The 27526-nt window shown below is 41.3% G+C and overlaps 1 protein-coding gene across 1 annotated transcript in view; it reads left to right on the forward strand.

Moving 5' to 3' along the window:
* The first annotated feature begins 1189 nt into the window (after positions 1-1189).
* The window catches only part of disc1 (DISC1 scaffold protein), a 64719-nt gene continuing 38382 nt past the window's right edge, over positions 1190-27526 (forward strand). Inside the window, exons 1-10 of the mRNA XM_085428618.1 lie at positions 1190-2003; positions 2210-2344; positions 5668-6536; positions 8152-8221; positions 9522-9678; positions 10261-10357; positions 10772-11004; positions 21941-21995; positions 24767-24869; positions 25046-25234. Of these exons, the coding sequence (XP_085284744.1) occupies positions 1832-2003; positions 2210-2344; positions 5668-6536; positions 8152-8221; positions 9522-9678; positions 10261-10357; positions 10772-11004; positions 21941-21995; positions 24767-24869; positions 25046-25234 (2080 nt within the window). The 5' untranslated portion in view covers positions 1190-1831. The remainder of the gene's footprint in view (positions 2004-2209; positions 2345-5667; positions 6537-8151; positions 8222-9521; positions 9679-10260; positions 10358-10771; positions 11005-21940; positions 21996-24766; positions 24870-25045; positions 25235-27526) is intronic.

A 27526-nucleotide genomic window follows, 5' to 3' on the forward strand; every position in this document is an offset into this window, starting at 1 on the left:
CCATTAAATCTTGTGCTTAAGTGCAGCCATTATATTATTACTGGGTAACTACATCTCCTAATTTGTGCAACAGGAGACGTAGTTATCTCCTGTGTAGTTATTACATAGGAGGCCTGTGCACATTATAATCAGTGTAACGCACTTTAGCTAATTTACTTTAGCGCCCCATTTATATAAATGAATAAATAAATCCTGGAACAACCCTAATCCAGAGATTTGCTGTAACTCTACTGTCTGGAATATGGCAGACCAAAACCACTCTTAACATCTTTGTCAGTGAGAGCTATAAAACTTACAATGATTTAGACCTTTGGCTTGGAAATGACTCTCGTGGCCATGCTTAAAAACTTCCTGGTTCCATACACAGGAGAAAGTCAAAAAACTGGCATGGACCTTTTTTTATTAGGAGAAAAGAATGCTATTAAATCCACATTCAGACTATTTAAATGTGATACTATATATTTGTGTATACAGTGACATAAACATGATGGATCAAATGAATATTTTGTGAATACGACTAAATCAGGAAACACGTAGTCAGCCTATGGTTGTAGTTATGTATGAAATCAAAGTTGGATGAAAACGTGTATTTCTCAAGGTTTGATGTAAAAGTGAAAACGTGTACACATACTTTTGGGAAATGTAAAGAAAAAAGTTATTTCTTAACTTTCTATGGCGGATAAACTAATATATCTGTGTGAAGTCTGACATCTGCTGGTCAAAGTCAGCAACACAGCTACAGCACTGTGAAAAATGCATGCGATGGATGCATTGAATGCATAGCTGATGAAGGGAAAGAGCAAGCTAAACCTAACAGAGCAGGAGCTAATGTGTTATTAGTCAACAGCTACGTGTTTATCCTTTGATTAAGTCATCTTTTATCCTTGCAGTCACTCTTTTCCTGATTGCTTAATTATTTCATAAAAGCCCTCATATATCAATACATGACAGATGCGATTACATCATTCTTATACATTTCATCTGCTCCCTTATAGACACCGTGTGTAATTTTAGCATCTTCTTTCTGGGTTTTTCGCATAATATGGTGTTTCTTATGTCTTAAAACTTATGGCACAGAGGTAAGCCAAAGACTAAAACTTGACAACTAAGCTAAAACTTGAGAGGTTAGTCAAAGGGCTTCTCCTGGAAACTAGCCAGCCTGTGGGGCAGTGCGCTGATGTCAAAAACGCATCTCCAATGCGCCTCTAATCTTTAACAAAGAGCAGGTGATGGCACTCTGCGTGCCAGGCAACGTGTTTCATCCCTGCTCTTACCCTAGCTATGTGTAAGTACGTCCTGCATTCTGTCTGTTGAACAGAGCTTTTTGTCTCTGAGTATTGTTCACGAGCCAGGCGAGCTGAATGAAAGGAGCACTGGGATGAGCGGTGTGTGAAGGGGTGGATGAAAAGACTCTGCGCCATGTGAGGTCTAGGGTTTGGTGCTACTCGCTGATTCCCTGAGTGCCGAAAGAAAGAGACACATTAAGATGTGTAAGGGAGTACAGACCTGCTACACTGTGATTTAAATGACTGAATCACACGCATCCTGTGTGTATACATTTGAACTTCATGGTATTTGTGACTTAATAGTAGAGAGATGGTATTTTCCCCCATAAATTTCCTCCACAAGCTTCAGTGACACTAAAATACAGCACATATAAACATAAACAACTGCGTTATTTAATCCGGTTCCGTGTCCGCTGCTACTTCCACAGTGTGCCCGCTGTGGATATGAGGCGGTCTGAAGGAGTCTGGAGTCAAATTCCTGAACACGTAGGAGCTCCAACGCGACGCATGACGCAAGGGCGCAGCGACTAACGGATTACTGATCGATGTGTCGACTAACAGACGGATTTTCCTGGGCTATGTACTTCTGCCACTGCACACCACCGCTGGATGTGTTTTCCATACTTTCCCCACAAGGAACAGCACGACGTGAAGTCTTTCTCCAGACCGTCAGTTCAGGCGCAGCGGGACCCACTTGTTTCCAACAGGGGGAGAAATGTAAGAATCTGATGTACCATAAATGTTTGTGTCAAGAAATTTTCATCAGGGACAAAACAGCGCGCTGGGAAGCCGTTTTCACCCGTCACTCACTGTGTGCAGGGAAAATATAGCAGCCCGGGTTCACTTTTCCATAACGGAAATGAGATCAGTCCCTTTGCTTGGCTTCACTTCTTCTAAAACATGGTCGATGTAACTCTATGCAGGCTTGTGCCACCGAGGTCTGACTTTCTTTGACTTTTCAACACAAACAGCCTTTTTTAATGGAAAAATGTTCGCTGGACTGATGGGACTGGAATGCCACGGCAACTCTCTGCTTCACCGCCGCGAAACCATTCAAGGTAAAACAAGATTTTTAACTATCCGCTGATGTTCTCACACCGACCCTGGTCTTTTACAGGATATGTATACACCCCCAGGAACTTCATACAACTTTAATACACCGAAATTGGATAAAATAGTAGTATTAGGATGTACTAAGCCGGCGGTTTTTAGGGAGGGATAATCATCAGATGATTAAACAAAAGCAGAGCAGCCGCAGTGAAGACTCATAGCCTGTTTAATAATGCATTGCCTGGAATGTGTATGAAAGTTCACAGTTCCCTGGATCATAAAGGTTTAAAGTCTCCCTACCAGTCATTCATGGAGGAGTGATGATGAGTTGGAAATGATTAAATACTTAAATAATATGTTCCCCACCTCTTTAGACAAAGTAGAGAAGCATTTTCCTGCGTATTGTCTCTATTTGGGTCTTTTAACATGTTTTATACAAATAAAATGAGCTTGACTAATAAATAGAAATGTGATCCAAGTCTGTTCACGCAGGATGCCGGTAATCAGACCTCCATTAGACCCATTTATCAGACTGTTATGATCTCGCCACATGCAACAGGGTAACTACTGCAGTTAAAAGGCTGCTAGATGTGGTAAACCTTAGATAAAAATCTATTTCCCAAAGTGCTTCCGAAACAGCTTCTGCTGTGAGTAGATTTTTCCCTGGTCTCTGTTGTGTGACATTTTTGAATGAATCTAATCTACCAGAAATATCAAAATGCCTATTAAAGAGTATATGCAGTGTGTAAATGAATCTCTATAACACAGACTCAACTGATCCTCATGTGATTACAGTCTGACAAGAGCATAGCAGAGACGCAATCCTTGGAATATCCCCATCCTTTAACCTACCGTGCAAAATGGAGCGATAAGGACCAAGATTTAGGACCAAAGATAGGAACTGGCATTGGAGCATACTGTATTGTTGGGTTTTCATCCACTTATGTAGTCATTTCTTTAGTAAGATGAATAGATATCACTGCTAACTTTCACTTCCCCTTTTTGTGACGCTCTCTTTGGTCACAAGTGGCGAGGTTTTGCACATCTGCCGAGCAGTGCTGCTTCTCAGGAGGTTGCTGACATGCAGATCCGCTTGTGTGTCTGTGTGTGTGTCAGAGGGTGCTGAGCTTGTTCCTCAAATGTTTGTGTTTTTATGAGAGCCCCTGCATTCCTCTCTGTCTTTGGCTCAAGCACTTTCAGTGCCCAATTGGATGCAGTGTTTAACCTAAGGGTGCTGAGGAGGGCCTCTTTAATCTCCAAAGGTAAATAATCTCGCCTCTTCTGGCTGACATGCTTCTTTTTCTCAGGCTCTCTGTACAGTTTCTTCAGCACTGATAACATGCTACAGTGAGAATGCTGTTGCAGAGAGACTGTTTTATCTTTGATGTTGAACCACTCAACGTCACTGCTTGCTTGTTTGTATATTCTGCCTGAATTCCCGGTGAACTATTTTAGCCCAAAGCCCGACAGGAAGTAGAAAATACCTCTGAGGGGCTTCAGCCAAAAAATAGATGCCCCTCTGACATACACACAAGCCAGCAGACACAAAACAATGGGCCCTGAGGCATTTCCTTCCCCTTAAACCAGGAAGAGCTCTCTTTGTGTAATCGAAGTATGGCGAGGATACAGTAACACCATCATGTCCCTCTTCTTTCGACTCTTAGTTGTTGTAGAGGGCTTAGTATAACATCTAGCCACACCAGATGGTAGACAGTGTGCGGTTGTAGCTGTAACCTACAGATGGTGTTGGGTTTCTTACATCAGTTATGGACCAGTGGCCACGTCTGCAAGGACCCTCTAATGGACCTGTGTGTAACCCAAGCTCTAAGTGACACTGCACACACACAAAAACACTGTGGCTACAATGGGAGCATCCGTGTGTTACTTTCACTTGAAATACTGCTCTCACTGGTGTCTATTTGAGTCTCTTACAGTCTCATGGGATAGGTTAGGAGTGGCATCGTAGGAGGTTACTGGGTGTTGGGAAGTGGGCTGTGGTTTGCTCATCGGTCATGCTTTCTTCAATGCCCCGCATTCCTGTCTTGATAATTGTGCTCCCACTGCAAAAAACACATTATTTGTAGAGGTTTGCAGTTGCGTAAGATGTTGTTTTTATGTGTTTGTTTGCGTTTTCTACTTTTGGATTTGTTTTTATCGTAGTTAAAGCGTTTAACAGGCTTTTACACTGACAATAGTACAACTGATCCCAGTGTTTTCAGCACTGTCAGTGTGCCTCTGTGTGACTTCAGTGTTCGCGAGTGGGAGGAGAAAGCGAGAGCCAGAAGTGAAAGAAGGAGCAGCGCAGCTGTACACAAAGGGGCTGTTGATCCCCAGCATTTGAGCGCGCCTCCTCGTCTGAATCCTAAACATGATATGTATTAATCACGTGGCCCTGCAGCAGGTGTCTAACTCCCGCCACAATCTGGCCTTTATCATTACGCTCCACTTTCAGACCAAACGCTGTTTGCATGCATGTTTGTATCACTTCTTGTTACTAAGATTGGCAGTGTCTGTGCTTCACAAGCTATTTCGGTTATGCCCCCTTTACAAAAAACATGGCTTTCGTAATAACTGAAAAGCTTTGAGACAAGCTATGAGTGCAGTGCAAGTGGGTTTGATAAAGCGAGGGTAATCAGTATTGTTCTAAACAATCCTTCAGTTTATTGCTTTGGCTGGAAGACTCACAGGTTATAGCACCCACTCAGAAATAGATCTCAGGTAAACTTTATCAGCCTTACTGCTTTAAGAAAAAGAGAGAAGCTGAGTGGTTATAAAAACAATAGCGTCATCAGTGCCGGTTTGTTAGTGGACCAACATGAATCAGACCTTGCCTGTGTGCCCTTTGCCCTATATTTCAGTGAAATAGACCGATTTAAGGCTCCAGATCCAGGCGTGAACCCCCTGCTATGTTTTGAGAACCTTTCCTCTGAAGAATTTTGCTATTTGCAAAAATAAACAAATGCAAATCTAACCTCAGAATATATTGTTCATGCATCTGGTATCCCACAGAGAGGCATGTCTTAACTTATAAATGACTGTGCAGCTTTGGTATTTCCCAACAGCTGGAGCAGAACCCTGGGAAATGTCACACATCTGCCCAACGTTTAAAAAAAAAAAAAAAAATTCAGTCCATTAGGCACTATTTTTAAAAATAAGGTCATTTTGCTGGATCACAGCTGCTTCGGGTACTTGTGTAATTAGTACACGTAGCATTACATCTTCCTGCTCTAGCCATTGATTACATGGTTAATCCTACCAGTTCTATGAGGTCATGCGTTATCTTCCTCATGGCCATGTTGTCAAGCTTAATGGTTAATCTCTGCATCGACAGGTGGCAGAGCATCAGGGACAGCTGGCAGCTCCAGCCGTAAGAGGCTCCACCGAAGACCAGGGTACATGAGAGGAGAGCAGTGCAGACTGCAGAGCGCCACTCAGGAAGAGGAGGACGACGTTGGGACAACCACTTTTATTACCAATGGAAAATCAGGACGTGACGCTGACATAGCTGATGCAACTAATGCTCAAAGGCCAAGTCCAGCTCCTGCAGACAGTGTGTCTTTAATAAATCATCAACAGCCTGATAAACACACGTGTAGCTCCTGGAAGACTCAGAGCTTTGTCTGCTCTGTTACCCACCCTCCTTCCCCTGTGGACTGCAATTCTAAGAGTACATCCAGCCATCTGGGCCAGTCCTCACTGCCCAACAATGAACTCAGGTTAAGTTCGAGCCTGGACACTCATTCAGAGCCAGAGGACTCTTTTAACTCCAGCTTCAGTTTCATCCAACAGTCACTTACCTCCAGCCAGAAAACAACCACCACACCCACACAAGAGCAAGAACTAAGTTCATCAACAAAAGCATCTGACCTGCCTCAAACAAAACCCGAAACCTTACCTGTCGAGCACAATTTCTCTAAGCAGTCGTCTCCTGCTCAAACACTACCTGGAGGAAAGTTTTGGCGAGAATGCCTGTTTGCCACCCACGTAGAAAGATCCCACGTGCCTGACTGTGAGGCTCAGTCTATTGATATAGAGGCCACCTCCTCACTCTCCCTGGACTCGGACAGTACCTCTGCCTCCTCTGTCACCTCAGGCTACGAGAGCGCTACACCTGCCTTGGAGCAAGGCTGGGATAACCTGCTGAAGAAGTACGAGGGCGTGCTGCAAGACTGCCTCCAAAACAACCGCACTCACACCAAGGTGGGCAAGACAGACTCATGAAATTCACATATCAGTCATTCAAATTAATCTCCCAACAAGGTCTAGAGCAGCGACGTCAAACTCATCTAACACTATGGGCCACATACAGCCCACTTTGATTTTAAGTGTGACGAACTAGTGAAACTCCACTTTCTGTTTAGTAAAGTTTAACTAAACAATTTTCCCAAGAAGAAATTTCAACAGTATGTCTGTTCTATATGATAAATATGTAAAATAACAGAAAAAGTTCTGGCACCCCTCACTTTCCTATATTTATAATAATGTTCTTTTATTTCTATAGTAGAAATTTCTATGATGGACATAGTCGATACAGGAACTTCTCTGTCATTGAATTGTTTTTCTGTTATTTTTGACTATTTGGTGTAGTATAGATTGCAATGGGGGGTGGTGTTTGTCAATGGAAAAAGCTGTATATCCTAGGAAAATACAGTTAAAAGTTCAAAATCTATTCACTCCTTCACATTTTCCAAATTCTTCCAGTGGGCCAGATTGGAGTTTTTGCCGGGCCCTAGGTTTGACACCTTGGTCTACAGTCATGATGAGACTAAACTACAGAGAGATGAATACTATATTAAATCAGGAAACCCGTATTTGCTTTCCTTACTAGTTCCAGCTCATACCTTGTTGGTAGATATGAAGCTACAGCCAGCAGCTGTTAGCCTTGTTTTGTTAACAAAATTCACCCAAGAGTTGAGTAACTCTGAAACTCACTAATCATCTCTTTATCTTATACTAAGTGTCAGAACTAAGTTGCACTTTAAGACCTGGTCATGTATCGTGTTTGTTTGTTTACACTTGTTTTAGACGTTCAAGCTAACCAGCTAGCTTTTTCTAATAGCAGAACATTGTACTTACAGACTCATCAGAGTGATGCTGTACTGATGCTTTCTTGTTTTATTAAGAAAGACAAAAGCAAGCAGGTTTAGATTTTTCTGAAAGAGAAAACTAAGTATTCAACTCACCTACTTAACCAAACTTTTGGTTAACACTTTGTAATACTGCACGTGAGTAAGGACATAATTCCCCTGAAATTAAATGAAATTTAAATATAGTTTATTTGAAAATACAAAGTAATTAAATTTACAAGGAAATACTTAAAGATAGGTACACTAGAATAAGGGAATAACTGCAGGTATTTTATAGAAAAGAAGACAAATTATTCTGTAATTAATATTAAGTACTACCTAAGTACTTTTAATTAGTGTATAATTCATGCATTTTGCAAGAAATGAGAAATAATTGCCTTGTGAGTATTTTACAGAAAAGCAAACAATATTTTTTTTTTTATCTTACATTCTAAGCTTGAAAGTGATAAAAATGACCCCATATTTCATCTGATAAAAACATTTTTCAGTATTTGCTTTAGTGTTTTACATCTGATAGAATCTTTCAGGTCCTCCTCAAAAAAAGTAAAACGGTGAAGTACTGTAGTCAAGTTATTGTTAACGCCCTTTCCTCAGCTTGCTGACCCAGTATCACTTTGACCTGGCAGTCATTGCACCCACCTTTTTTCTGCATATATTGACTGTTTAAAAGGCGATGAACTCTGGAGTTACTGTTGTGTAACCTGTTCTGTCTTTTTGCTGTCTCTCAGATTGAATCCATGATGTTGAAGCTGCAGAGGCTCCAGCAGAAAGCAATTCTGGACGACGATTATGACGCAGGTAAACCAGTTTAGCCATTTCGGTTAAGGTTACAAAATAACGACTTTATGAATGATTTGATAAGATTCTATTTATCTTTTTACTATTTGTTTTTAAAAAGTAAAGTTTAATATCCCTAAACACAATAACTTAAAGTTAGAGAAAAGAGCACAGTTCAAAGTGAAAATATTCTGACTCAGTGACCAGAAAGCCACAGGAGCTTAACACGTGCTGTCCTTCTAACTCATGAGTGTGCTTGCACTCACATGTTTGGATCATTTATCACTTTGATGTCAGCTTCTTTATTAAATTTCTTGCTAATTTGCTGTTCACCATACTGAGATGACCTGTGTGAAAGAACATGTGAGAGATGAGGCACAGAGCTTTATTTTTAACTATCCTATAATGGTAAAACTAGAAAATCTTCAATTTATGTGGCTTAAAACAGAAAGTAGCACAGTTATTATGTCGACTCAAATCAAAATAAAGGGTATTTACAGAGAAATAAGGGAAGCTTTTACAGAAAAGTTTACAGGATTATTGCAATGAAACAACAAAGCCTCAAACCTAACAAATATCATTTGTACTTGTACCTGACCTAGATATTGTAAAAAAATATAAACAATCAAACCAAAAACTGCATTTTAACCCATTTCTTTTATTTTGTGATAGAACAAATACATAAGATACATCTGCTTCTGTGGTTAACACATTTGCATTACACACAGAAGATCCCTGGTTTGATATCAGGAGACTGAAATCACTGGGAGGGTTTTGTCAGGAAAGGCATCCAGCCTAAAAACCCACCATATTAAAACCATGTGTGTCTATCTGCACGTGGTGACCCCTGTGAATAAGGGAGCAGCTTAAAAACAGGTTTAAATACACATGTTTCTGTATCCTGTAGATCTGTTCGAACGTGCTTATTATTTGGGTCAGTGTTGTATGTCTTGGCTGGTGTTCTCCTTGTCTATTCATTCTCTGACTTATACGTTTAGTTTTCTGTTTTTCCACTTACACAGTGTTGGATTAAATAGCTGATGAGATTGGTTCTGTAAATTCTGTCTGTGTATGTCGTGCTTGCCATCTTTTAATTTAGCTATGAACCCGCCAGACTGGGATAATTCTAGTTTTATGTGTTTACAGAGCCAAGAAATGCAGATTTTTATTCAGGATTCATAAATACAGCAAGGTCAGAAATGTGCTCCCTTTAAATGACTTCTAGTAAAGGGCTAGAACACAACACCACTTGCTGATAACTGGACTCCTCTAGCTGATGTTTTCTGCATGTTATTCAGCATGTGTGTATGTGTGTTCACAGCTGAGCGCTTTGGGAAAAAGTTAGAGGAGCTGTCTAAAGAACGAAGCACTCTGAAGCTGGGTTTACCCTCCCAACAGCCCAGCGTGGCGTTGCTCCTGGAGAGGCTCCGACAGGCGGTGGACAGCGCCCTCCAGAGGGCAGACTGCAGTCAGTACAGGTCAGTGCTGGTTTGATCATGTTAACTGAAACACTATATTTAAAACGTTAACTGCATACAATATATAAGGGGAATATAATATGAAATGTGGTTACACTGAAAATTACTTTTCCTGTTTTGTTTTGGACCTCGTTTTATATTGTGTGTCACTTAAACAAAAACAGATCTACTTTTATAGCAATAAACTCCCTTTGTTCAGGACATAATGGGGTTTATTTGAGTTCATAAGCTCATTCTCTTTCTTTTGTTGCAATATTGTAGCACAGATCAAAGAGGGGGAGCTCTCCAAAATAGCTCTTGTGACAGGAAGAAAATCAGGTGGGGCCTCTTCAGAGAGTATCCCGAACAAATATAAGCAAAAGGATTTTAGGTCACCTCTGATAAACAGCAGATTTTCCACTGTCACAGAGTTATTTGATGAGAATCTGTGGGAAAAAGTGATTACACACAACCATACTGTATATTACCAATCTGCAGCTCTCTTTAGCTTTGACTTACAGAGATTAAAAGCAACATTAAATGTGGATTAACCTCCTGAAAATGTTAATCAAAGCTGTTAAAAATGGTGTCATTTTGTGGCAGGGAGTGTGCAGAGCCTGTTGCAGGGGAGCAATCCGACTCATCACAGGGTCCACTGCAACGAAGAGAACGTCTGATACGAGAGAGACGGCTTGTCGAGGTAAATTCGGCTCACGTCGTTCCGCTTTGTACGTCAGGCTGGTCTGAGTTACTGCTCCTCTGAGAATTTAATAAAATAGCTTCTTTCCTTGCTCACAAAAGTGAATGAAATTTGTAAAATATGCATAGCTGTCAGCAGTATTTACACTGACAGTGAATGAGTGTGAACAAGATTAATTAATCTCACTGCTACTTTAATATCAAACAAACTATTGATTAACAATTCTGAAAAAAGCTAATAACTCACCAGTCAAGTTTCCTTCAGTTTCAGATTAGGTGTTTGAATTTTTCATTCAATCTGCTGGCTTAAAAAACTGAAGGACTACTTCACTGTTGCTGATTACCTTCATAGAAACTATGTTATTTCTAACATACATGTAAAATGAATGAAATGAACATTGCTCCACCTCTGCAGGAGGAGATCGCAGAGCTGCAGGAGAGACTGGTGGAGCTGAAGGACCGTAGCCGGTGTCTGGAGCAGCAGATCCAGCAGGAAGAGCAACAGGTGGAGGCTGAGGAGCTGGAGGCCTCCGTGCTGAGGAGCTGCAGCACGGCTCAGCTTCGCGACATGAGCCGAACCCTCCAGGACCTCGTCGCTTCTGAGAATCGCACACAAATCTCAGTCTCTCGTCCTCCCTCCATGCTCAGGTCAGCGCCATATATGTCATGATTTGCTTGCTTAAATGTCACATTTGTGACATGAAAGGCTGTGTTTGCATGAGCCGAAAAAAAAGGAAGTGGAAAAATAGAGAACTAAACAGTTGTCTTTTTGAGCATAGTTAATAATAATGCTTTCATCTTGTTTGAGTGGTTGCATGAAATAATTAAAAATTTAGAGCCTCCTTTACAAAGCTGCAGGTAATGAATGAATGAAACATGCTGTTCCCAGGAACAGAAGTTTACAAATGAGGATAAAATTATTATTATTTATTATATATGCGCAATGACATGCTTTAACTCTGTATTCCTCAAAGCTTACAAAAACCAAGAGTTATCCTCCAATTTACACACAGTATATAAATCTTCTCTGCCTCTAAAAAAGCACTGAGAATGACCGGAACGAGAACTAGTCGGAGATGAGACTAAAGAGCCCAGAACAACTGCCACGCTGAAATGTGCTAAGAACAACCTGGGGAAAGATTGTTCATACTGGAAGTGCATCATTTGGTGAGATGAGATGAAACTAGAGCTCTTTGGTCACAGACAGAAGGGAGAGGCGTATAACCCAAACAGCACCGTCCCCACAGTGAAGCACAGTGGTGGGAGTGTTATGATGTGGGGATGATTCAACGTTTCTGGAACTGTAATCTCCTCAAAAACACTTCACTAGTAATTCTGTCCTCATCTGTATTTAGGGAAAAACTTCAAATGAGGGAATCAAAGCCTTCACTGCAGATCTTTGGATGTATTAAAGGCGTTTTGCTCTCCAGGATCTGCTTCTGCTAGCGAGCAGAATAGTTAAGAAAATGTGCAAATGTATGTGAAAAATGGAAATTGAGGTCTTGAGCATTGAGAAAACATTTTCACACCTTTTGAATTTTGCACGTCGGTATTACAGTTTCTCCTGTCGGTCGTTGGACTCTCAGTTTGATTGGTCGAGCCGGATCTAACACCTAAACTGTGAAAAGTGTCCGCTGATTGGGCCTTTGCATGCATAACCTTTACTCAGAACTAGTTTGAAGGTAACATAATTTGTGTTGTTGTGTTAATTTGATGTATTTCTACTTACATATTTATTAGGGGTGTAACGATACACAAAATTCACGGTTCGGTTCGATACTTTGGTGTCACGGTTCGATATTTTTTAATTTGTCATTTATTAAAATTATAAATATATATTTTAACTCAAAAGTACAGTTTTTAAATTTAACCCTAACCCTTGTGCGCGTTTTTTATTTTGACAGCGAATGCGCACCTGCGGACCACTTATGTGCACCCCTGGTTATTTAGCTCGTCATATTGCAGCCACAGAAATTCTTTTGTCCATGAAACCATAAAGCTGCACTTTCTTTTTGCCTTATAGTCTCATTTGTCATAACTTCTCCGTTTTGTGGTGAGCTTTTCTTTGGCTGTCACTTCTTCACCCCGACCTGTCTTATTTGGCTCAGCAGAACTGAAATATATATACTGCTACTTTTACACACGGACTCACATAAGCTCAGCGATTCTCTGCGCGATCAACCTCTCACATGTTTAAGCTTGCTGCGGGAGATTTCACTTGTCATGTTTGCATAGTAAGCTAACGATTAATAAGACGATGTCAGAGGAATTGGTGCACAAATTATCATCACTCACAGATCAGTGCTGTCATTGCAAAGTGAAAGCAAAAAAACAAGCGCAAATTCAAACGCGATTTCAATATGTCACATATTGACAGTGGCTCACCGATGCCAATGACATAATTACCCAGCTACATTTCTGAAAGAATGCAAAAGCATTGACATATATTTTTCCTACAATAGCCCGACGGGCAGGGCAGAGAGATTTTTGTAGCCCGACTGGAAAGATCGCTAGCTCCGGGACGTCGGGCTAGCGAGTTTGCAAGCCCTGTATCTGATTGAGGAATCACTCATCTTTGGAAAAGAGAGTTTATTACAGAGAAATGTCTCTTTCCAAAATAAAAGCTATACTATCCGCTTCTTCTGGGCTATATTCTCAGCAGCATAAGGAGAATCATGTGCTAACAGCTGTCTAAATGACTCGGCTAAAGTTAGTAGCATGCTTGTTGTTTTTGTCTTTGCACTAGGATGATGTCGGCGTAAATGTGCAGTCATATTCGTCGTGTTCCCACTAGTGCTTTCAGGTTAATCTCGTTGAAATGACCTTAACGCCACAACACGGCAAATCTCCGTTAACGAGCTACCGCCGATCGCTCCGTGCATGGGGCTAGACAGCTAACACGTTAACGAGCTAACTGCGCTAACACACTAGTTCACACCAATGTAATTAAGCATTGCATGGCACATCCAACATACTGTTTTACTTTAGTCCATGACTCGCTTACCTTCAGGGTCATACGTCACATGAAAACCAAAATAATTCCAAACGCCAGATCTGAATGAGAGTGGGGGAGGTCCATCTTGCAAGGAGAGCTTAACTTCTGTCTCGCTAGCTTGCCCTGCGCTCTTCCTCCTGTCTATGCTGTCTGTGTTGAGCGCTCAGTGGATCTGCGCTGGACAGTGCAGCCTAGGCGGAGTAGTCGAACGCAGATTCACTGAGCGCTCAACACAGACAGCATTGTCAGAAGGAAAGTTGATAAAATAAATTACAAATGTTGTATTGTTCGATACATATGCGTACTGAACCGAAAGCACTGTATCGAACGGTTCAATATCGATACGAATATCGTTGCACCCCTAATATTTATATACAATAGAGGAATCGGCACAGTGTATGTCAGGAATGAGGAAAACAAGCCCTGAAGCTGACAAATTGCCAAACATCACAGCATCCTCCATGACAGCTATTTGTTTATCCACTTTATGATGGTTTCCTCCTCTGACAGCAGGAGGACTGGAGTTTTAAACATAATTCTTTACTGTAAATGTAGAAGAAGTATTTTTGTTACCTGACGCCAGCTTAATAGACAGGTAACGTTTATCCAGTGCAGTCAAAAGGTTTTGTATTCTTTCATTTTTCATAAAAACTCCAGGAGGTGCATCTTCTTATTTAATATTACTCAAAATGTGCAGTAGAAGCCAGATTTGTATTTAATATTACTTTGATAAAAATATGAAAATATCAATTAATTTGGGCAAAATTAGCCACAGTAATGATAATTTAACCTTGTGCAAGATCTTGGTGTGGTTACTATGCATAAAGCATTTGTTTAGTACAAGTCTGTCAGATGTGCTCACTTCTTATGCAGTGGTCAGTGTTATATTCTGGTCTCATTCACGACAGACTCCAGAATATCTATTTCCTACCCAACGGGGTAGTAAGTTTTATTAACAAGTCATGCGACTCAGATTGGTCCTCTGCCATGTACAATAGCAACATACAGCCTAACTATCCTTACTTGTGTGACACTCTAAAACGTCCGTGCAGCAACACAATCTATTGTGGAACAAAACATCTTGCAAACAATAATTCACATTATTACATCCCTTCTCTCTTTTTTTTTTTTTTTTTTTTTGGAAAACACAGAAGTCCTTTTGTTTTGATTTGTCCTTCTCACTGAGGGTGAAAACAATATGAAACACTCAAAGAATACAAAAGCATTCCACTTATTCCAACATGTACATTTCTGTAAGCTGTAGTGAACCTCAATATCCACAGAATACACAACTCTTCCCCTCAAACAATAAACAATAAATCCTCATTATGCAACATAGTCTTTGTACCTAAGTGGTGGAACCACTTTGCGGCCTGACCTTGTCCTGACACCCCCTGTTACCTCGTCAGTCTTGATCTGCCGCTCACGAGTGTCTGAGGGAGCTGTCACTGACCTGGTCAGTGCCCCGGTGTCCGTTATGGCATTTTCCTGATCCACCACGCCTGCATGTCTCAGGTGCCTCCGATTCCTCCTCAGGACACTTCCAGAGTCCAACTGAACCTCATAGGACCTCGGGTCGACAGTCCCAATCACCACTCCCCTGCTCCAAGTGGAATGGCGGTCAAAAGGCTGAACTCTGACACTGTCCCCTAGCTTCAAAGAGTCCATGTCTCGTGCTGATCGGTCATAGCACAGTTTTTGGCGCTTCTGTTTCCTCTCCAACTCCCGCCGGGCTGGAATGACTTTTGGCCTTAGCAGGCTCGTCCTGGTTGGCAAAAGCGTCTGTGTCCTCCTGCTGAGCAGCCTCTGAGCTGGGCTGGTCTCCAGGCCTTGTGATGGTGTATTGCGATGGTCCAGAATCGCAAGATACGGGTCTTGCCCTGCCAGTTTTGCCTTTAGCAGCAGCCTCTTTGCTGTCTTTACTGCTGATTCTGCCTTCCCGTTACTCTGAGGGTAACCTGGCGAAGATGTTTTATGCTGGAAACCCCACAGTCGACTAAATCTCAGAAACTCACCGGACGTATACTGTGGTCCATTATCTGAAACAACAATGTCCGGGATGCCCTGTCTGGCAAAGTGAGCCTTCAGCTTTCTAATCACTGTGGTGGACTTAGTGTCCGGGAGATAGTCAATTTCCCAGAAGTTTGAATAGTAGTCCACTGTGATAAGGTAGTCCTTGTTGTCAAACATAAACAGGTCCGAGCCCACCTTAGCCCATGGTCTAGTCGGGATCTCATGTGGGACCAAGGTCTCTTTCTGCTGTCTGTAGTCAACTGACCTGCAGATGTCACACTTAGTCACATAAGTCTTAATTTGTTCGTTCATGCCTGGCCAATATACACACTCTCTGGCTCTCCTTAGACAACCTTCTACACCTAGGTGTGTCGAGTGTAGTCTAGTTATGATCTCCTGTCTCATGGTAGTCGGGACAACAACACGTTCACCTCTAAACACAAGTCCATCCTGACTACTCAGTTCATCCTGGAATGAGAAGTATGGTCTGATGTCACCGTCAGTGTCTCTTTTGTCTGTCGGCCAACCTCTGTGAATTGTATCTATGAGGATCTGTAGTGCTTTGTCGTCTTGTGTAGCAGTCCTTATGCTGTTTAGTCTGTCAGGTGAGATGGGTGCATGAGTGACCATGTTAATGCTCTCTATTTCCTCCTCTATGGAGCCCTGTGGTGAGCACTCTGGAAGATATGCCCTGCTCAACGTGTCTGCTAATAACATGTCTTTGCCTGGCACATACACCACATCTATGTCATATTTCTGAATGCGCATAAGCATCCTTTGCAACCGTTTGGGTGCGCTCAACAGTGGTTTTCTTACAATGGTCTCTAAGGGTTTGTGATCACTGTGTACCACCACTTTACGACCATATGTGTACTGATGGAACTTCTCCATGCTGAAAACTACAGCCAAAAGCTCCTTTTCGATCTGGGCATAACCCTGCTCTGTACGTGTAAGTGCTCTACTCGCAAAAGCCACAGGCTTACCCGTCTGCATGAGTGCTGCACCTAACCCTTTGTCAGAAGCGTCACATTGTACTGTCAGCTCTTCCTCTGGGCAGTAGTATTTCAGGACTGGAGCCTCTGCTATAGTCTCTTTCAGTCTCTGGAATGCGTCTTCATGTCGAGTCGTCCAGTTCCACTCACTGTCTTTGTGTGTCAGTTGTCTCAGTAAGTCGCAATGGTCAGACAGATGTGGGCAAAACTTTGCTAAGTAGTTCACCATACCTAACAGTCTCTGTACTGCCTTCACGTCTGTAGGTCTGGGCATTTTTTCTATGGCCCTAACCTTCTCTGGGTCTATTTTCAGACCGTTGCATGTCAGCTGATGTCCAATGTACGTGGTCTCCTTCTGTTTAAGTTTGAACTTGTCTGCGTTCAACTTAATGTTTTTCTGCCTGCAACGAGTCAAAAACTGTCTCAGCTTCTCGTCATGGTCACGTACTGCTCCAGCATCTGTGTCCCCCTGACCCGTGATCAGCACATCATCTGCAATGATGTAGATCCCTGCCAGTCCATCCAAAGCTTGTGTGAGCTTCCTCTGGAACACTTCCGGAGCTGGGCTTATCCCCATTGGCATCCTCAGCCATCTGTAGCGTCCAAATGGAGTCGAAAATGTTGTCAGGTAGCTCGACTCCCCCTCCAGTTTCACGTGCCAGAATCCACTCTTCACATCGCAGCCAGAGAACACTTTAGCCTTTGACAGATCTGGCAAAATGTCCTCAATGGTGGGCAATGGGAAGTGGCTCCGTTGTAGGGCTTTGTTTAAGGGTTTTGGATCTATGCACACTCTTAAGTCCCCACTCTGCTTTTGGACCACAACCATCCCACTGATCCAGTCTGTGCTGCATTCTACTGGTGTAATGATCCCTCTGCGCTGAAGATCTTGAAGCTCCTTTTTTAACGGCTTTATCATTGCAATAGGGACACGCCGTTTTGGTAACTGCACCGGTTTCACAGTTTCATCCACCTCGAGCCTTAACTCTCCCTCCAAACAGCCATCTCCCGTGAAGACATCGGCATACTCTGTTTTAATCTGATCCATGTTCCACTCATTGGCTGTTGGGTGCTCTGAAGTAACGATGCTGTCCAGTTTCAAGATGTTTTCATAGTGTACTTTTATGAGTTTCATCGCTTCGCTGGCTCTCTTGCCCAGCAGTGGTACTTTACAGTCTTTGTCAACCACTTGAAACTCCAACCGATACAGTTTCTGATTTCTCGGGTTACGTAGCTTAACTTTGCATTTTCCCAACGGCTTTATCTTACTTTTGTTGTACATCATCAACACTGTCTGTGTGTCCTCCAACTGTGTGTTCGGGCTTAGCATGTGGATTGGCATTACATTACAACTGGCGCCACAGTCAATCTGAAAATTTACAATCTCTTTGCCCATCAGCATGCCTGCAAAGAGTTGAGTGCCTCTCACTTTGTCAGTGTTCTTTGTAGTTGAAGCATGTGTGTCTGCCTCTGTAACACAGAGAACGTCCTCATACTCATCACTCTCACATGCTGTCACGTTGTGTACATTCGTCCTTCTCTTCTGCTCTGAACGTGCCATGCATTTAACTGCAAAGTGGTTTTCTCTGCCACACTTTTTACATTTCTTCCTGTATGCTGGACATTTTTCTTTCTTTTTTTCATGTGTTCTGCCACAAAACTTACAGTCCACTGCGTCGCCGATCCGTTTCTGGCGCGCAGCTCCACGCACAGCATGCACCTCCTCCACTGCAGCTCCCGAAATTGTTTTGCTGTTTTCCCGCGACAGCTCCGCGGCTCTGCAGTGCTGTATGCATGCATCCAGTGTCATATTTTTCTCACGCAGCAGTCTCTCCCTCAAACTCGGGTTGTGAAGTCCACATACAATCCTGTCACGAATCAGTGAGTCCCTTATTACTCCAAAATTGCACGTTTTTGTCAGCAGCTTTAACTCCGTCACATAGCTGTCGATTGTCTCACTGGCGCCTTGGTTTCTCGTGAAGAACCGATAACGCTCCACAGTTTCATTAACTACAGGATTGCAATGATTGTCAAACTTCTCAATAATGTCCTTAACTGTCCACCGATCTCTCGCTGTGTCGCCCATTAGCGTGTCTAGCAGCTCCCTGCCGCTCTCACCAACGAGATAACTGAACAAGCTTACTTTTTTCTGTTCGCCGTCTGAGTCCATGGTCAGCTCCACATAGAGCATAAACTCGTCCCTCCAGGTCTTCCATGTCCGTGATAGGTTACTGGAGTCCAATACCAGCGTCGGCGGCGATTTAAGGCCCTCCATGCCTCGCGGCGGTGCTAACTCGATTAGCCGCTAGTTGCTCACCGCTCCGACAGGCGTCTCTCGGGGGTTCACAGCGGCCGTGCAGCTTGCTCCGCTGTCCGCTCCGCTGCCACCATGTTATATTCTGGTCTCATTCACGACAGACTCCAGAATATCTATTTCCTACCCAACGGGGTAGTAAGTTTTATTAACAAGTCATGCGACTCAGATTGGTCCTCTGCCATGTACAATAGCAACATACAGCCTAACTATCCTTACTTGTGTGACACTCTAAAACGTCCGTGCAGCAACACAATCTATTGTGGAACAAAACATCTTGCAAACAATAATTCACATTATTACAGTCAGTATTTGTGCAATACCTGAAACGGCCAGGTGGGGCTGCTATAGAGCTGCAAATGCTGGTGACCATGCAACAGTCTGTCCATAGGGTTTTTTTCTCTTTCATCATGTTACATACATTTAATTAGCCCATTTTGAAGTTGATGTGTCAGTGGCGATCTGCTGTTTCTAAGTCATCGCCTCTCAGCTTCATCCATCCTTAGACAAAGTGGCACTTTGAATAAATCTTTCAGCAGAATTGTCAAAATCACACCATCACGTTTCAACCAAATCAACACCTCCAGTAACAGCACAGAAGACACCTAGCCTTGCATTTACATGAATCATTACCCTTTTTATCAGCTTACAGGCAAAATTGCTCACTTTGTTCGGTGATCGACAGGTCTGCCCATGCAGCACTGGATGCCTATTGTTCCTGGAGAGGTTCAGCTCATGTATTTCAAGTCTTTATAAACAAAAGCCACTGACAAATGGATGTAATGTAAAGCAGTTTGCAGCCCTTTAGGAGTAACTTGTTTCTTAGATTCAGAGAGGACAGCTAGTTTCTTATCCCACGTGCCTTCAGTCTTCTTCTCTCACACCTGCTTGAACCTGCTTTGAATTTTAATGGATTTTTTCTTAGATGCTAACGATCACTTTGCATCATATCCTCTGAAGTTAATAGCTTGCAAGGGAGCACTGTGGAAAGCCTCTCCGTCTTGCCACTCGTTAGAAAGACATGTAAATTGTACTTATCGCCTTCTTGGCGGTGTGACCCACCACCACTGGCATAATTTGATATCTGGCTTATTCTCACCCCGGCTGAAACGCATTTATTCTCGTTGCTGATTGAAATTGCGACCTCAGATTGGATATTCAGCTGCACATCTGTGGGTGGCTTGCCACGGGTCACCGTGATGATTGTGTTGCAGTCGCCCCTTTTCCAAACAACACAGGATATTTCTGTCTCGTATCAGGTTTTTTTCCACACGAATACTGAATTAAAGAAATCCACTCGGCGCTATAAGACTGATGTTCAGAGACAACATTTAACTCTGACTCACTCTGAGCATCAGCTTGAATAACATGGAGTGGACATAATGATTTTTGTGAGACAATTGGGACTGTCTCAAGGTGACTGTACTGTGCATAATGGATTTTATGCTCATTTTTCTCCATCTTGTAATTGATTTAGATCTGTCACCAAGTAGTGTGACCTTAATGGGTTGTCCTGTTTTCCCTTATTGTCTGAAATATTGGGCTAGAGTTGAATCCAACAGGCCAGTTAAAGAAAACACAAATATTGAGCCATATTTTACAATGGAAGGTGTTTTTCAGGTTCAGTCTTCTCTTTATTTTGATGTAGTTTATTTTAGGTCAGTATTCCAAAAAGGGGCACACTCGCTCACAGCGTTTCTCTTTCTTACGCTAAAGTAAGCCACCCAGATGCAGGCTCAAGCTTCACTGGTTACAGCATTTGATTCCAAATGCAAAATTTAAAGCTCGTGTCCTCACAATGCAGGTCTCTTATGCTCGTGTTTGCACACAGTATCAGCTTATATGTATTTTTTTACAACCTAAGATGAACAGTGTTCAAAGAACTTACTCTGTATGGAGATACCCACAAGTCTTTTATCTTCTGTATGCCAAGATGTTTAAGAAGCTAAGAGAGGTAAGAAAGTCTTAAGCTAACCCACATGAACTTGAAAATTGGTGGTGATGGTATGGCCTGAGCTCTTAGGAAGACATTCTTGTAATTTCTTTAAGTAGTCTTCAATATAGTTCTCCAAGCTTCTTTAAGGACTACTTTGGATCTTGGCTGCCTTTTTGTTTTGTTTTTTGTAAAGATGATCCCACAACTCTTCATTAATGTTGAGGTCTGGGCTACAGGGAGGCCAATCCATGACTGATAGTGTTCCAATGTGTGTTTCTCTATCTAGGTATGTTTTTATTGCACTGGCGGTGTGTTTGGGATGATTGTCATGCTGAAAAATGAAGCTGTTGCCAATCAGACGCTTTCCAGATTACATGGCCAATCAAAATCTGATGGTACTTTCCTGCGTTTATAATTCCATTCCCATCACCACTGGCTGAAATGTGGCCATACACCATGACGGAGCCTCCACTGTGTTTTACAGCTGGCTTTAGACACTCACTGTTGTACTTCTCTCCTCACCTCCTTCGTATATGCTGATGAAGACCTTTTGCCAATGAAACTTTCTTCTTTAACTATCTAGATCAACAGTTATATGTTTGCAACATCTTGCTTTCTCTTTAACTTGTCAAGGTTTTTAAGGACACTGCACACTATGTCTGCACACTAAGTTTTTGGCTAAAAGTTCTTTGTAAGTCACCTTGTTGGTGCAACTATTCAACTAAACAAATGTGAACAAATGATGCGTTTTCATGACAGGCTGCTATGTTATCATATGTGTAGAGTACAACACTGGTTCAGACCTTAAATTAGATTTATTTTTTTGTCCGTGAATGATTCATAAGTCAGTTTTAAGTGGCTTAACAAATAAAAAGCTGTTCCTCTGAGAGTGGTCAGGTAAAAGGACTGGATAAAATGATAAAAATATGGCCAATGTCTAAAGAAAGACCTTGAAAGACCTTTAGACAGCCAGGAGAACGATTCCTCAAGAACACGTTAAAAGACTGCAATCTAGATAATTAGCTGCAAAATATAAAGAAATGTCTCACTTTTGTGCATGGCTGAACTGGTCGTTGAATATTTGCTCCCATCCACTGGACAAACACTCTCAAGACTGTCCTTTAAAAAGTTATCCAAGGTTCAGTTTGATAGTTGTTAGTTTGCAAACCGTTAAGCGATTAGCTGCCAGATGAGTAGAAGCTAAAAAAAAACAAAAAAAACAAAAATCTAGATTGGAACAGGAGATATCATATTGATAACTCCCGATTTCATCCCCAAAATGGAAAAAATTACCTTTAGTCCTGCACTGTGACATTTATGTTTTTATTTTGCAGACTCCAGGAGCAGGAGCAGGCATTAAATCTGTCCATTAAGGAAGCCACTGCTAAGGTAAGCCACTGTTCCGCTGACTTGATTTATTCTATATCATCTCATTCTCTTCTCAGCATGTCGACGATGACTGAATGTGTGTGAATATCTAATAAGCAGTAAGTCAAAATACACATTATGTGTCTTGTGCGAGCTTTGGTGTTTTTAATATATGTACTAAATGTCAGTGTCTGTATTCATGAGCTTGTTTCTCTTTGACAAGGCAGTAAACTCTCCAGTTTTTTTGCAAGAGTCACAGGAGTTGTCATTTTGAATAAATCCTCCCTAAATTCTAAATCATCCGTAAAATTATTACAACACCTGATGATGAAAAAGCTGTCCGATTTGCTTAAATGCACACTTTTAAAATCAACTAAATGAGTAAAACATGGCTAACGTAGTGATTTGAAGCCCGTGTCCATTGTTTGTGTGTTTACCTGGGTTTGCATGCTGCTGTATAACTAGAATTCACTCATGCTTATCAAGGGTTTGCTTTTCCTTTGTGCTTCCTGCACAAAGGAGGCACAAAGCTGCACACGGTGTAATCAGAAGACCATAAGAAGCAAAAACTTGATTTGGATGTAGCAGCGGTTCCTGTTAATGTTGAGATTTTGCACCACTTCTGTGCTGCTACTGCATTTAGATCTCTCTTGCACATATGCATCAGTACAGACGCTAAATGTGCCGTGAGAGCGGTCAGTGTCTGTCTCAAACTGACCTGAATTTTTCATGTCAAAGATGGTCACTGGTGATGAGAACTGAGTCAAATAGTCTCGGGTATGACTTTCAACATGGAGTTCATGTTGTTCAACTGTAAAATCCTGAGGCATCTGCAAGAGTACATGTAGAGCAAACAACTGTACTGTTTACCTGCAACGTCTCTCCTCTTCCCCAAAAAGCAATTCATCATTTGGGGCTGCTTGGCAGTGCGTGTTGTCAGATTGACACTTTTAGGGTGAGATCCAAACCATGAGCTCATCTATACCTTGCTAGTACTGGATGATGTTGGACATCCATTAGCCTTTATTCTTTGTAGCACAGATTCAACAAGCTGCTGGAAACATTTCTCTGAGATTTTGGTCCATATCGACATGACGGCATCACACAGTTGCTGCAGATTTGTCGGCTGCACATCCACGATGTGATTCTCATGTTCCGCCACAACCCAGAAGTGCCCTACTGGATTGAGCTCTGGTGACTGTGGAGGGCATTGAGTACAGAGAACTCACTGCCATGTCCACGAAACCAGTTTAAGATGATGTGATCTTTGTCACATATGTTATTCTGCTGGAAGCAACCATTAGAAGATGGACACACTGGTTATAAAAAGGTGAGCGTAGTCAGCAACAGTACATGCTCAGTTGGTAATAAGGGGACCAATCTGGGCTAAGAAAATATCCTCCATATTATTACACTTCACAACATCGCTTTCCTGTTCTTAGCTGACCATTTCGTTCACCCAGTGTGGTCTTCTGCTGTTTTTGCCCATATGCTTCAAGGTGAATGTGTTGTGTTCAGAGAGGCTCTTCTGTATACCTTTCTTTGTGATGAATGGTTATCTAAGCTATTGTTGTCATCCTCTGTACTTTGGCATATTCATTCGGACATATGCTGCTTACTAGTTATTTTCTTTTTTTCAGATATTTTTATCCAGAAACTAGATGCATGGAATAAGGAGATAGAAGTTAGCTTACAGAGTTAGCTCTGTAAAGCTACTGTCACTGAGTCTTTCAGAAAGCCATCATCAAATCACTGATTGATGTTGCCGCTGCACCTGAAAGAAATGTCGTGGGTTTCTACCCAGATATACATTTACCATCATCACAAAGTGCCCATTGTTAAGCTAAAATGAGAAGTTTGGTTCCAAGATGATATATTCACCAAGTGGAAAATTGCTCACCTGCTGTGACAAAATGATTGCTGACATGAAAGTAACTTTTTTGAAATTGACAAATAGCCTGATGTTTTGAAATTAAATCAGCGATGTCAGAATTTCTACAGTTTGAAAAAGCACTCAAAAAATATTTTCACTTCATGTAATGCATGAAATAAAATTATACAAGCCTGTTTGGGGAAAAAAAAAATCCGCTTTCTACATTTCTGTGCGGAGAAAACTCTCCGGGGATGTTCTGCCTCGGAAATAACAGTCTATTTGACTGCCTTTTCAAAGTGTTGCACATAACTGTGTCAGATTTAAGGAAAACATGCGTCAGAAAATCTGGATCCAAATCTCTTTGAGCAGTGAAAATAAAGAAAAACAGTTCCTAAAAAGAAGGAAGCGGATTGTGGGGATTGTAGCTGTGGTTCAAAGTGTATACAATGGAAATAACAGAGGTTTAAAGGACAGGGTGAGGGCAGATGAGGGCCAGACGGGCTGATGGAGACCATCAGCTCCTTTGTGAATACTCAGGGCTGAGGTGCCGCATCCCCATCAGGCTGTGACATTCAGGGGCCTTTTCCTCTCTGACTTTCTAATGATATCTTTTATGAGGATTTCACATTTTCCAGTCTGTCCATGTGAAAGGAGAAGCACTCTCTTTCTTTCTAAAGGTTATAGACAAAGGTAACACATCGGCGTTGATGCTCTGCTGTGTATTCAAAGCAGAGCGAACACAGAAGGACGGAAATGAATTTGTAAGGTCTTGTAAGAATGAGTGTCAAAAAGAAAATGAAAGTGGAATTGGAAATGAGCTTTGCCTCCTGTGGGATCCATGTGTCTGCGAAGGTTTTGTTAGTTACCGCCCTCCCCCCCTGCTCTCTCCTCTGCATGTTCCTCTCTTTCTTTTCCTCAGGTGGTCATGAGTCAGAGACTGGGCAGCAGCCTAAGGAGGAAAGTCAGTGAGACTGAAACACAGCTTTTGGCACTACATGAAGCCAAACTGGCAGCCATCTCAGGTAACTTTCCACTCAACCACACCCCACTACATCCCTGCTGCATTACCCTTTTTTTTTATTTACCCCATTTACTTGGCTCACCCACCATTAGCCTCACTTAATTACGCTATTAATGATCAAGAAGCTCGTTAATGGACGTTGTAAGCATAATGTGCTCCTGTGGTGCACCGGTGCAGGTAATGACTTCAGCAGTGCTAAGGAACTGAAAGCAGAGATGAAGGCGGTGTACCTGGAGCGGGACCGACTTGAGGCTCTGGCCAAGAGGCTGCACAGCCTCAGCTCAGGGAGCAGCCAGGAGCTCGCCAGGATGAAGGAGCAGCGGCAGCAACTCAGACAGGAGCTGGAGCAGAGGGAGGCCCAGCATGGTGAGTGGCAGAGGCTACCCAGTATGACTGACAACATCAAACCCTTGTCTTTACTATTGATTAATTAATATATAAATCTACAACACTGTTACTTTATTCATTTTTTTTTCTACAAGGAGCAAGACTTTATCACAATTTTTAAAAAGTGGTCTCGAGCAATAGTTCTGCAGGTTTTTCTTTGGGCGTTGGCTGCTTTTTCCTTCATTTTCAGTCCAGTCCTTGTACCTGATCACTTAACACTGAACTACAAATCACTGAAGCTTAAAAACTGTGCCTAACGGTGCAAAGGATGAACCATTGTTGTGCCTACACATAACAAACAACTTAGCATGAGAACACAGTTTGAAGGGCATAAAATAGTATTTCTGCACTAACAATTGAAATTGAAATTTTTATTTTTTATTTTTTTTATTTCAGTCAACAACAACAACAACAACAGATTATAATTTTACATAAAAGTACTCAAACAGTAACCGAAAAAGGAATAGGCTGAAGCCTTATGGCTTATACTTATCCTATCCCTTACCCCCATAGAAATAATCAAATCCTTAACCAAGAAAATAAATAACATTGATAAATAAGTTGTATAACAGTTTGAAAAGAAATCAATGATAAATCAAGAAATTAAATCAACACAAAAAAATGTTAACAAACCAAATTTCTATAAACTTGTATAATACTAATTTTTAAAATCTTCCTGAAGAATGACAAAGAAAAACACATCGTCAGTTCATCATTAAGTCCATTCCATAATTTCACTCCCAAAACTGACACACATCTATACTTAACATTGGTTCTCACTTTAGGCATTTCAAACTTATAAGACCCCCTCAAATCATATTTTCCATCTCTTAGTTGAAACATACTTAAAATACAAATTGGAACATTCTTTTTCATCACACGATATATCATTTCTAAAGTTTTAGAATATATAATGTCCATGAATTTTAACATAGATGATCCTACAAAAAAACTGGTTGGTGGACTCCCTATATCCAACTTTATTTATTATTCTAATAGCTCTTTTTTGCAATTTAAATATTGAATCCAAATATGTTTTGTATGTGTTCCCCCAAATTTCTGCACAGTAGGTCATATAAGGCAAACAAAGGGAAGTATACAATAAATAAAGGCAGTTCTTATTCAAAAAATCTCTTGTTTTATAGAGAATAGAAATAGACTTGGATAATTTTCGTTTCACATGTTCTATGTGGGGCTTCAAACAAAGTTTATCATCAATAATTACTCCTAACAATTTTGTCTCATATACTCTTTCAATTTCAACATTATTTAAATTCAATTTTACTTTAATATTACTTTTACTACCTCCAAATAACATAAATTTTGTTTTACTTTCATTCAATGATAGTTTATTAAATACAAACCATCTATTTAACTTTATGAGTTCTGTTTCCACTGTTTTCAGTAATTTCTTTATGTCTTTTCCTGAGCAAAATAAGTTTGTATCATCAGCAAACATCACATATTTTAAAGATTCCCAAGAAGCCGTTAGCTGGAATCTTAGCATATTTCAGTATGCTGCTGGATAAAAGAAAGAATTAGGCATAAAAACTGTGTACAGTAGATGAACAGGATCTAAACACGGTATGTCCTTAGAAAAAGACCTGACACAGGACCTGTGAGGAACATCTGGCCCTTCAATTTATCCAGCTGCTGAAGCCTCATCAGAAATGGCCTCCATGAAAGGGTGGCTGTCAAGGGGAGGGAAACAGTCCAGCCAAACATTGACTTTCAGGCTTGTTAGAACTGTACAGAGTCTGTTTTGGGCTTATATTCTGTATTTCCATGTGTAGATTTCAATAAACTGCTGCATCTTTTGCCCATTATGGTATTACTTAAAAATCTATGTAGATATATGAATTTATATAATTTGTTGAGAAGATAAATCTCACACAGGTGAATATTAGCATACAGTTAGATTAATAAAATGTTCCTACTAGCTCCAGTAAGGCTCTACATGAAGCATAACTTCTTGTTTATTTTGTACCAAACTGAAATGTAAAAAATTACCATTCGGTTTAATGGGGGATTAAATCTGAAGTAGGGGCTAGATAGAAACCACTTTGGTTCCACACATAAAATTCCAGTTAATTTTATTTGCATATGCAGGATTCTGTGGCTCATAGTTGCAGCTTTTACAACAAAAAGTGTCCTGGTTAAATCGTTAGCACAAAAGAGTAAGAACTGTGCTAAATAAGCAACAGGTTTTTGGAGAAAAGCTCCAGAGTACACACTTATGACCATAAAATCTATATCGCAATTTTAGTTTTA

Source organism: Rhamphochromis longiceps, linkage group LG13, assembly GCF_057381845.1.
Source record: "Rhamphochromis longiceps isolate RC_006_pf linkage group LG13, R_longiceps_female_GT1.1, whole genome shotgun sequence".
NCBI classification, from domain to species: domain Eukaryota; kingdom Metazoa; phylum Chordata; class Actinopteri; order Cichliformes; family Cichlidae; genus Rhamphochromis; species Rhamphochromis longiceps.